The sequence below is a fragment of the Mytilus trossulus genome, chromosome 13, assembly GCF_036588685.1.
Source record: "Mytilus trossulus isolate FHL-02 chromosome 13, PNRI_Mtr1.1.1.hap1, whole genome shotgun sequence".
Lineage (NCBI taxonomy): Eukaryota > Metazoa > Mollusca > Bivalvia > Mytilida > Mytilidae > Mytilus > Mytilus trossulus.
In genome coordinates, this window is record NC_086385.1 from 47,375,496 (window position 1) to 47,388,190 (window position 12,695).

The 12,695-nt window shown below is 32.0% G+C and overlaps 1 protein-coding gene across 1 annotated transcript in view; it reads right to left on the bottom strand.

Annotated features, from left to right (window-relative positions):
* Positions 1–2,256: 2,256 nt before the first annotated feature.
* Positions 2,257–12,695, bottom strand: part of LOC134695216 (histone-lysine N-methyltransferase EZH2-like) — a 34,222-nt gene continuing 23,783 nt past the window's right edge. Inside the window, exons 16-18 of the mRNA XM_063556427.1 lie at positions 4,490–4,571; positions 3,986–4,151; positions 2,257–2,418 (exon numbers count right to left, since the gene is read on the bottom strand). Of these exons, the coding sequence (XP_063412497.1) occupies positions 2,361–2,418; positions 3,986–4,151; positions 4,490–4,571 (306 nt within the window). The 3' untranslated portion in view covers positions 2,257–2,360. The remainder of the gene's footprint in view (positions 2,419–3,985; positions 4,152–4,489; positions 4,572–12,695) is intronic.

Consider the following 12,695-nt stretch of genomic DNA (forward strand, 5'->3'; position numbering starts at 1 on the left):
AATTTGTGAGGGGATAGATCTTATTCTGATGGACATTTAAATCTTGAAAGATTTACCCTAAATGTCTTAGTTTCAAAGATATAAAGCAATCAAAGAGCTGAATAGCTCTGAGGGGAAAGACGGCCATTGTTTCTATTTCATTTGGGGGGGGGGGGGGGGGGGGTATCTTTTGATAGTTTTCATATACAGAATGAAAAAAAGAACAGCTAGAACATGTGGAAGGTTAAAACTATTGGAATCAATTGTTGTTTAATGTAATTTCGTTTCTTTAGTTTAGGATTCGATTCAGACCAATGGAAGAGATCTGCATCTTCTAAATCTAAACATTCAATTAAAGTTGATAGTTAATTATCTAAAATTCAACTAGTTGAATTCTGTCATTTAACAACAACTACAATTATTTTTGAAATCTTAATAGTGTACGACTGAACTGCAGGCTGTGGCCATTTTCCATTTTTTGTGACAGTACTCTTAAGATTTTTATTTTTTTTCTTAAGAAAGTTAGGACTGAAAAATCTATTCAGTTTTAAATTTCCATTGATAAAGTTCCCAGTTACATCTCTCATCACAGGGATACAGGTACTAATAAAAATAACAATATGATTGATGTAAACTGTGTGAAGCTTGTTTCCAAATCCTACATTTTGAAATATTTGTTAAATTTCATGAATAAATAGGTTTAAACTACAAAATGCATCATTTGTATTTTTTTTTTTGTGACTATTACAATGATTATGTTGGTACACAAAATTTAGTCTTAATGGAAGACTACTTATCAGATAATAAATGTCACATTTTATGTGTTTATTTTAGTGGATAATTAGCTCATAAATTGAGGTGCTCCTGAATTGGAGGAAGATTCTCAAAACAGAGTTTTACAGAAAAAAATGGAAAAGATCGTTTCTCTCCTTGATCTCATGTAGCCCCTCAGACTTCCTGTTTACTTTGAAAGTTGTTGACCTACAAATTAAAGTATTGCATGTTGATGTTTGGATCATCTACAGCAAACATCATTATGTTTAAATTTAACAAATATTATTTTTTAATAAGTGCACAATCTTTGAGAATGATTTAAATAACCAGTGAAGGATATCCCTGCTTATGCGTAGTGTGGCATTCCAACAATGACGTCACTATAAAATATAATGTAGGTTGGATATATTTAGAATATCTCGTCATACTGATTTTTCCGGATTGTTAAAGAAACGTAAATAGTGTAAAGGAGAGCTCAATATACGATAATTTCGAGAGAAACAGAAAGGAAATGTGTAAAAAAAGTGTTTAAAGTCAATTTATTCATTTGTGTCTCCCATCTCATCATTCTCAGTAAGATTTGTTGGGGGGTTTTCCACACTATAAAAACAAAATGAATGATGTGAGGGAATGTCACTCTGGTCAACCCCATTGGGGATTGACGGCTAGAAGCCGTCTTCCCCAAAAACTGCATTTTACCATTATGTTCTAATTTTAGCCATGTCGGCCATTATGTTTGGTAGGTGGGGTCATTGGACACATTTTTTTAAACTATATACCACAATGATAATTGTGGCCAAGTTTGGTTAAATTTGGCCAAGTAGTTTCAGAGAAGAAGATTTTTGTACAAGTTACAAAAAATGACGAAAAGTTGTTAAAAATTGACTATAAAGGGCAATAACTCCTTAAGGTAACTGTACATAATCAGATGTTTAAGTTTTATAAATTTGCTCCACTGTAGAATATCAGTGGTTGTTAAATAGTTTCCTTTTATATATTGTTTAAAATGGTTGGCCACAAAATGATTTTAAAGAAGTCTCGTATTGGTGAACTTTTTATGATACCTAAATCGCATAGAATATTATGGGGGAGAAATGTGTAAGGGCAGAAATGGGGACTTCATGTTGGAATTTTCATCACTTTGTAATTATTTGAAAATATTGAACACATCCTGTCATATTCACTTTCTTTTGTAGGTGAGTTTTTGTCTCAGATACTTTAACCTAATTTCACCTTGTCCATTTTTCTTAAAATATAAGAAATAGATAGTTAAAAGATGAAAACACTTAAATGTTATGTGTCCAAAATGCTTTTCTAGATTTACCTTAATCAAAAACACACAAAGCCGAAAGTATATGATAGCTGAGAATGTACTATAAGAACATAAACATTTGAAGACCTATATGACAAAAAAAAAGAAGACATTCTTAACATTAAAATCTTTATTCAGGTCTTGTTCAAAGAATAAACTCTTCTTTTTGTTGAAGGTAAACGAAGTACACATCTTTCCACTTTCCTGTTATCTTCACTTTTCCAACCAGTTTGATCAGTCAGTTTTAAACATTCACATTGTCAATATCTTTTCTGATGATATCTATGAGTATATTTTATGAATTTTCATCTCTTTCTATGCCAACAAACTTCAGCTGTTCTGTTGGACCATATCTGTTAAGAAAATAATAAAATTCTATAAATGAATTCATTTTTTTTTTCAGCTTTAGCAAGAAAAATATAATGTAAATGTAAAGATTGGATCTTCAATTACATAAATACATAAAGAAAGTTAGAAAATTACATGCTGTGGATTACTGTACTGTGAAGTTAGCAAGAAAAGATTTAGCCTAAACAATGTATTTACAGAAATATGTCAGTTAACAGTGATAGATTTTGTAAATAAATGAATGTATGAAAGATCCTTGTTTTTTTGGCATATCTTTTTTCTATATACTAGAAATTTTGAAATTCATGTAAAGGATAACAATTCCTGCTTTATTTGTTTCATAAAATTCTTTGTTTTTGCTCTTATTATATAACACAGACCTTTAGTGTATGGTCATTAGTATTTGTCACCTACATTTTTTTGCTATATTTTAAATAAAAACACATTTAAACAAGAATGTGTCCAAAGTACATGGATGCCCCACTCCCACGTTCAATGGACCGTGAAAATGGGTAAAAAATATAATTATGCATTAAAATTAGAAAGATCATATCATAGGGAACATTTGTACTAAGTTTCAAGTTGATTGGACTTCAACTTCATCAAAAACTACCTTGACCAAAAACTTTAACCTGAAACTTGCACTTTCGTTTTCTATGTTCAATGGACCGTGAAATTGGGGTCAAAAGTTTAATTTGTCTTTAAAATTAGAAAGATCATATCATAGGGAACATGTGTTCTAAGTTTCAAGTTGATTGGACTTCAACTTCTTCAAAAACTACCTTGACCAACAACTTTAACCTGAAGCAGGACGAACGGACGAACGAACTGACGAACAGAGGCACAGACCAGAAAACATAATGCCCCTCTACTATCGTAGGTGGGGCATAAAAAAGATATTTGATTTTAACAAATCAAAAGTGTTGAGAAATGCAGAATTTGTTTAAATTTAATTTATTTATTTGATGATAGTTTTGTCTTCAGATGATAATTGTCTCCTGAATGAATTAAAATCTGACCAGTTATGACCCTACAATATTATTTGAAAAATGTGCTTATTCATAAATAATTTAATTTTTGATGTAATGTGTCTTCTGATTGGCTGACTGTGTTTTGTCTATCAGCTCATAGACATAATTTGGTCATGTGACCGTGACATCTTCAATGTTTTTTCATGATTTACTCCAATTTAAAATGGAATTTAGAATTAAATTATAAGGAATGACTAATATTTAACCTGTCTATTTGAAATAACATAAAAAAATGTGGTGGACACTTTAAAATACATGCACAGCTACGCTGGTTATCCAGTGTGCACCACATTTTTGATGCTATTTCTTCATAGACAGAAAAAGTATTACAGTCATTCCTTAAATAATATAGTGCTCATGTCAATAATGATACCATAATGAACATTGTTTTTAAAATAGATATCATTAACATACATTTTTAAATTTAAAAACTTCTGCTCAAATTTTGTGAATATTAAATTTTTAAATATCTAACTTTTAAGATGTGAAATAAAACTATTATAACAGTTAAAATATAATTCTGTTAGTTTAACAACAATACCTATAATCAAAGAACAGTTCTTCTCCAGCATGTATAGGTCTCTTCCCAAATATACCAATCCTGTGGTCACCATTCACCATCATTACTTTAGCGTAACAATTAGGATTTACAGAATGATTGGCGAATCTGATTTTGTTCCCTTTCCTGGTAGCATCAACAACAAAGTCTGCAGAGAGACACAAGTATTTATGAAATATTTTAAAATTCGCCCCTATTCAAAGATTTTGAAATAACAAAGATGGAAAAAGATGTTTTTTTCTGATTGTTTCTGAATATAAAGGGAATTTTCTTAGATTATTTCTATGCTTTTCAGAAATTCTTCAAATTGGCATAGATCCGCCTCCCCTCCAAAAAAAACCAAAAAAAAAACCCCAAAAAACAAGAAAACAAGCACACTTTTTTATTTATTTAAAAATGTTAAAAGTACCTTTTATAACTAGTATTCACATCAAGCTAGCAAGTATGATGTATTTCAAATTCACAGTCAACTGAAAACTCACTTACCATTATTCAAGTTGAACAAAAAGCTACACATGTATTTATCATAAACTTTTCCTCTTCTGTCAGCCTCATCTTGAGAAATTATCTGAAATATATACATCTGTAATTTAACACAGTAACACTATGCAAAGAGATTCCATTTTAAATGGATGGGAGAAGGCATGAAAGTGGGTTTTATTTGTCTACAGTGGTAGTATGTCTTTTATTGTAATGCCGAAAAAACATAATATAATAATAAAGTAAAAGAAAAAAAAAATGTATGCTGGAACTATTCATCTACAGGGTAATAGTCTTCACTAGAAAAACCAAAGAGCTATCAAGCCCGCTTACTGTCTATGATGCCTGTCAACAGCTATTATTATTGACTAGATCGATTTTATAGACGTTCTACATTCAAAATAGCTGTCATATTTCAAAGTTGCTGTCAATCAGTTATTTTTGCCGTCTGCAGTTAAAATCGTCTTTCCGCTCGGCAGATTTGACCTTTACCTTTTAATCCCTCTGATACCATCAGATAACGACGGCCCTTTAACAGACGTCCGTTTAATTAATTATAAGAAGTTAAATCTCGCGATCGATATCGTGAACGTTAACGTTGTTACAGTTATTACAATAACTATATAAGTCATTTATATTTGGTATTTCTTTCAAATTAATACAATTATCATGAATGCAAATTTTAATATTTAAGATTTAAAATTAACCGCTCAAAAGAATTAATATTCTTAATTACCACAATGAAACATCGTCCAAAGCTTATGAGTTGTTTTCAAAAGCAGACCTACCTGAGTTTAATTCACATGAAAGGAAACCACCTTAATTAGAAGGAGCGGCTATTTGTCAATTTCAATGACAGTGTAATAAAAAAAAGTTGTATAATGAAGGAATGTTGAAATAGTTAATTGATTTATATAAATTAACATTATTGAAAGGATTCATATTGCTGAAATCCTACATTTTATCATACGTTTAATATAAAGATATTCAATTGAAAGACTTAGTATCATTATTAACAATTTTTTTTCTGTTGCTTTAGGTACACATATAGGTATGTGCGCATTTAACAGGCATGCGATTTTTTTTATGAAAGTGTTTTTTAACATTTCATAATTCTTTTAAAGGGATTCAAACATCAGATTTGAGTGAATTATATAGACCGAATAACCTAAATATTGCAATAAATCACGTGCCTGTTATTTTCCTGTTTTACAATTGTTTGATTTTTTAATTTGAAATTGTTTACGTTGACTAACAGTATCGTTTTATGATAGAAAAGAGCAGACTTGTCTTTATTTGACTAACATTAATTTATTCTGTTTAGATTAGAATGCATGTATATGTAGCGTACAATATTCAAAAGTATTACCGAATATAATACGGAGATGTTCATGTGAATAAATAATTAGTTAGTGTATTTTCCTAGGAAAACATCTTCAATCAGATGCAATCAAATAAAGTTAATATATTACATGCTTTCTTTTCCCTAATTGGTTATAAGAAGCCGAGATGTCAATTTATCAAATTTTATGTCAGAGGCTCACAGTTTACAGACATAAAAAATTGAGAATGGAAATCGTGAGAAATATAAATATTTTATAAACTCCAGGGGCGGATGCAGGAATTTTCGAAAGAGGGGTGCTAACCCAGGGCAAAGGGGGTGGCAAAACATATGTCCCGATACAAATGCATTGATCGGCAAAAATAAAGGGGGGGGGGGGGTGCGCACCCCCGGAACCCCCCTCTGGATCCGCCACTGTAAACTCTATGATTTCCACAAAGTAGTCTTCACGAGAAACCTATTTTATACTGAAATATTACAGAAATCTTTTCAAACTCCTTCATACACGTGGGAAATATATATGCTTTCTATAGTTCTACTATCATAGTATGCACGTTGTATTACTTGCTTTAATAATTATTTACTTGAATATCCGTACATGTACTTGCCGGAAAACTCTATTGTTAAAATCTATTCGTCGCCTCTTTGGTCAAGACGAATATAATATCCATGAAGAGAAGTACACGAAATAAACAGAAACTGTTTATATTACTTAATTGATTGGTTTTTTTTGTTTTTTTTTTCTCTTTCTATAGCACTCAGATTGTTGTTGACTTTATAGAAAAATTAACGATCACATTTAAAACAATTGTACACAATTTAACAAAACAAAATATAAAAAATAGCAGGTTATAAAAGATTTGATTGTGAAAAAGGTTTTAAACGTAATGCGACATTCCCGGTATTTGTTTTAATATATAAAAAAAAAAACACCCCCCAAAAAAACATGCCCCACCTACACCCACATTTGATTGGTCCGTGTAACAATACATACTATTATTGCTTATTTCTAATTGGATCAATTTGATGTGGAGGTGTGAACGATAGACTATACAATACACACTTTCAATTAACAAAACCGACAGCGTAAAAGGTGTGTAGCCGTTAAAAACTTCAGTCTTCATCACTTCCGAAAAGAAATATAGAATTTAGTCATTCCTCAGAATGCAATAATTATTATAACATAATGCTTATCAAACACTAACTACAAAGAATAATAGTCCAACAACTTTATGTTTAAAGGAAAAGTACCAATTAATAGAGAAAATGGACTAAAAATTAAAGTTTCCAGAAAGACGGGCCTACAATATATGTTAAATAAGTATGCACTTGTGTGTCATGTAGTCAAGCATAAATCGATGGCCTGTATTTTTTTACTATGCACATATTGTTTTATTTTTCAACCAAAACCAACTTGTGTATTGCTGTTAAATAAATTTTCGTCACCTCAGAATGTATTTTGCATTCTCACACCATTCACGTATATTCTTCAATCATGTTACAATAATCAGTGAAGTTTATGTTCAGTTACCAAGCGTAAACAAATCAAATGTGATTATGATCCAGAGTATTTGGACCGTATGCGTATAATCGTACGGTCCGACCATACGCGTACGGTCGGACCGTATGAGTATACGCGTACGGTCTAGTACGAGCTGATCATACATGTTGTTGGATCATACGGGTTAAATTTAAACAAACCTTATCACAATCTTTATTTTTAGTTTTACAAATTTATATTATTTGTATTATTGTTCCGAATCCTAGTTTGGTACTCTCGCCTACAGTGACACTTGCTACCACAAGTAACGTAATTTCGGAATTTCTCGCTACATTGGTGACCTTCTGCTGTTGTTTTTTCTATGGTTGTGTTGTATGTGTAATGTCGAACGTCGTATTTCTCTTATTTTCGAGAACAATTTTCAATTTATTTTACAACTGTCTCCCATCTTACCTCCCGGTCCAGTAAAAATAAATTGACATTTCCTCATAAATAATCATTAATGAAATGTATTTTATTTTCAGAAGATCTACTTTGTAACACAATCGTGGACTTATACATTTCTCTTAAAGCCCAAGCATCCAGTTATATTTTATGTTTCTAAATTACCATGCACAACATACATGCATGAGAATATGAATAGGTCATCATTTATAAGGATTTGAAGGTATTTACAGATATAAGAAAAATGTGCCAACAAGTAAGTCTGGGAGCGATACCAAAACAATATAGATAATAGAATAGAGGTGATGAACTATAAAGAGCATAATGATTAATCATGGATAGTGCTTGGTTGTTCAACGTCAAGTGGCAGATATTTGATATATGTTAAGGACGATTATAATACAGATCAATTGGCAGGAAAATATTAAGATAAATAGTACCGGTATAACGAAATAAAAAAAGATATAGAAATATAGAAACGATTTATGGTGTCCCCAGACAACGAGATTCTGGATCGCTCCTGTGTCAGAACAATTACTGACCATACATTATTCTCTTTGGTGATAATCAGCCGATTGAGCGATTTATTTTTTAAAATACAACTGCGGGCATCAATTTGTAAATAAACAAGATCTTATATATTATTTATTCGAAAATAAATGAAATTATTGAAAATTTTCTGTCATTCTAAAAAAAACCAACACTCAATGTACAAAATTGGTGTCCGAAAAAAGACGACTTCAAGAACATTTACAGATCATCGTATGCATACGAGTGACAAGCGTGGTGACAGGTCAGTCCCGTCTAATGTACAGTACAAGTCTAGTTTTTAATTAAAAATACAAGTATACATATTGGAATTTCATGACTGCCTTTTCATTCAGCATAGGTTTTGCCTTGTCTGTTTTCAATTAATTAGCTCTCTAGCTAATAAGTCTAGCGGAAAATACTTCACGTCAGGTCGTAAAGGGTTAGTCACTGCAGTACAGAAGAAAACATGGTAAAACAAGAGAAGATGATGATAATTAACTGACATTAATGCATTAAGGAAGGCCTAGATATTGAAATACAATATTAATAAAAGTGGATTTTTTTTATGCAAGAACTGTAAAGTGAAAACGCTAGGGATCACCTTGCTTTTTGGTTATTGGATAGACTGAGTACGGGGTTACATTTATTTTGTTTTATGTTGTGTTTGATTGTTTAGTTCTCACTGATATGTGTTTGATTGTTTAGTTCTCACTGATATGTAACACATTTTATCCTGCTTCACATTCTCATGTATTTTATCAATCATACACAAAGTAGCGTTTAAATCTGATAGATTGAAAAGAAATTTCCATTTAACCAAATAAGACAAAATTATCGTAGAAAATCAAACACATGATTTTTTTCATAATTTATTTACAATGTTATTTGGATATCAATATATTCAGTTCAGTTTCAATATATTTATCAATTATATACAAGTCCTTTGAATGAAGAGATAACTTAAACTGGTCTATGTAAAACATAGATCTCTCTGCCCAAAATGAAAGTTTTTAGCAACCTGCAGCATTGTCTTTATCACCGTCTTTGTAAAATGCATTAAAATATGAATTCGGTGCTAAATAAAAAAAAAAAGAAGTTTTGTATGTGTCGAAAGCCAAATACAGAGATTTTATAACGCGGATTGTATACTTTAAATATAATTACATTGTTGCTGCTTAAAACGTCCAGTGGCAAATATTTCTTTCATAGTCGGGACTAGTTTGATATTTGCCCAAGTGCATCTACTATTGTCATTAGCTATCATATGGAAAAAGTAAAGAAAAACCATACTCGTTGTTATCTGACATTACCGAGCTATAAGTTCGATTTTTTTTTCTAGCCCAAATTTCATACAATCTTGTTTGCCATGGTATTGTTTTCTTTGTAACCGAGAGCTTTTCTCTATAAAGATTATAACTTGTACCTCGCCACTCATATAATTAATCGCTAATATATTACAAAATTCTTTTTTGAGTATGTTACTAATATTTGTTTTATATGCGTTCAGTGGTAACTATACCATGCATGCATGTCAAGTATGTCGGCTATCGTACATATTATTGAACCTGTACAAAATTAAAGAACCTTTGTGAGCACGCTCATATACCCCACGTCTTCATATTTTCACTTGAGAAATAAAATCTCGTCGATATGCACAACTACATAGTATGTCCTTATTATCTGAAAAGGTTTCGTGAAATTCTGTTGTGTGGTTTGAGAGGAGTTGCGATGACAAACTGTTGCAGTATTACATTAAAGTAAATAAGTTCAAAGGGGCGTAACTCCTAGAAAAAAATTGATTCGCAATTTCCCGTCGATATGCACAACTGCATAGTATGTCCTTATTATCTGAAAAGGTTTCGTGAAATTCTGTTCTGTGGTTTGAGAGGAGTTGAGATGACAAGAAACAGGACTGACGGACTGACGGACGGACGGACGGGTCAAAAACATTAAACCCTCCGCAACCCGTTGACGATAGAAAACAATAGAGTCATGTCCAGATAAAGAGGCCGTCCGAAAATAAAGATGGGTATCAATTTCGAGAGTATTTTGGATAAAAATATAAAAACAAAATTTAATAATGCAAGACGTAACAACAACTACTTTTTACATAGTCCAGCTTGCTGCACAAATCTTTGTTTTTACATAAACAACAAGAAAATGTGATAGTACACGGATGCCCCATCCGCACTATCATTTTCTATGTTCAGTACCAGTAGACCGTGAAGATGGGAGTAAAAAACTTTAAATTGGCATTGAAATTAAAAGATCATATCACAGGGAACATGTGTACTCAGTTTCAAGTTGATTTTGGGTTGACATCAAAACAAAAAAAAACAACCACGACCAAAGTTTTTAAGTTGAAGCAGGGAAGACGGTGGGAAAAAGAAACGAATGAACCAGAGACATATATACACATGTGTATATATGTCTTTGAATGAACGGACAGACCGTAACGGACCTCCAGACTAGAATACACAATGCCCATAAAAATGGGCTTAAAATGAGGCATGGAAAGTGAAGATGATTGCAGCGCTTGTAATAAATGTCCATAGTTGAAATAAATATTCTATCAGCAAAGGCCTAGCCCCATTTTTGGCGAGCCTACGATGAAAACGCTAAACATAGCGATCCTCCATTCCGTCTGCTTTGTCCGCAAATATTCACTCTGTGGTTAAAGTTTATAAAATTCTGATAAAAACTATCTTTGATTTCCACCAAACTTAAAAAAAAAAAGATGTGGTATGATTACCAATGAGACAACTATCCACAAAAGACCAAAATGACACATACATTAACAATTATAGGGCACCGTACGGCCTTCAACAATGAGCAAAGCCTTTAGCCACATTATTTATGTATGTGTCTGTACCAAGTCCGGCGCCTGTAATTCAGGGGTTGTCGTTTGTGTATGTGATACAATTCTTTTTTTCGTTAATTTTTCTATAAATTAGGCTGTTAGTTTTCTCGTTTGAATTGTTTTACATTGTCATATTGGGGTCTTTTATAGCCGACTATGCGGTATGGGCTTTGCTCATTATTGAAGGCCGTACGTTGACCTATAGTTGTTAATGTCTGTGTTATTTTGGTTTTATGTGAACAGAGGTCTCATTGGCAATCATACCACATTTTTTTTGATAGTATGGAGAGGAATTTTTTTTTTTGATTTTTTTTCGTCATTTTTGTTAACAGCAAAAGTAGGCGAGACACTGGTTCCGCGTCTTTGTTAGCTAAGGGTTACAATCCATTCCCGTTCTCTCAACGGTGCCGACGTGGAGAAAACGGGAGTGGATCGTAATCCTTGGCAAGCGTAGATATGTGGGTTCCGCAGAACCCTTACAAATTTTCAACCCTGAAATTCGACTTCAATTTAATTATGTTGTTATATCTGAAAACAGTTATTCCTATGTCAATATTTGTTCTTAGTTAAATAAGTTCATGCATAACTATATCATACCTAAAAAAACATATGTAAATTATATGGTTTTAAAATGTTTAATTTATACTTTAGATGATATTTATTAGCACAAAAAAAAATCACAAGTCTCTTGCTATACACATCATTATTTTGTGAATCCGAATAATTCGGTCCCTCCCCGAAATGGTCCTCTCCTACTTGCGAGGTTATCGTGGATCAGCGTAATATGAACGACTGAATTATTCGGATTAGTTAAAGTCATTGACTTTGTAATTAGTAACACCCCGAAATCAGTCTTCCTTGACATTTCCGGCTATTTGAATTTAGTGCGAGTTTTCCTCGACATTTTCGAATTACCGACAGCTACATGTATATTACCTGTAATAGGTTAGGTGTCGCAACAAGTCTTCTATGTGCGCTAATTGTGTTGTGTATAATGCCACATTGATAGTATCTCAAGATTTCTGCGACTTTAATTTTTCAATAAAATTGATTCCAGATCAACGTTTAAATAATAAAGTTAAACTTATTGTTTGTATAGCATACTACTTTAATGTATAATTTTAGAACGTGAAAAGTTTGTCCGCAAGTGAGTCTGACTGACTGACAGTATGTAGACGAATAAGACCATGGAAGTAATATATTAAGTCAATATTGGTATCAAATAAAATATATACGAAAAACATTTAAATGAACTTATGTTGCATGCCGAGATGAAAATTCACTTGTTGCGGGGAATCGAGTTGAGAAAAACAAAAGTTATGATGCGAGTTACGAAAGTCGGGTTGAGAGTTACGCCAAAAGCTAGGTGTGCGTGAAAATAAGGAAAACCATTAAAACAAATGGTGTATCTCTAACAATTTATGATGCTTGCTTATAGAATGATTTACTATATTGTTGATTCTTTTTTGTTTGGACATCATCCTAGTTTCGTAAAAAGAGGTGCTTATATAACCACTACGCAAAGTATGGTTAT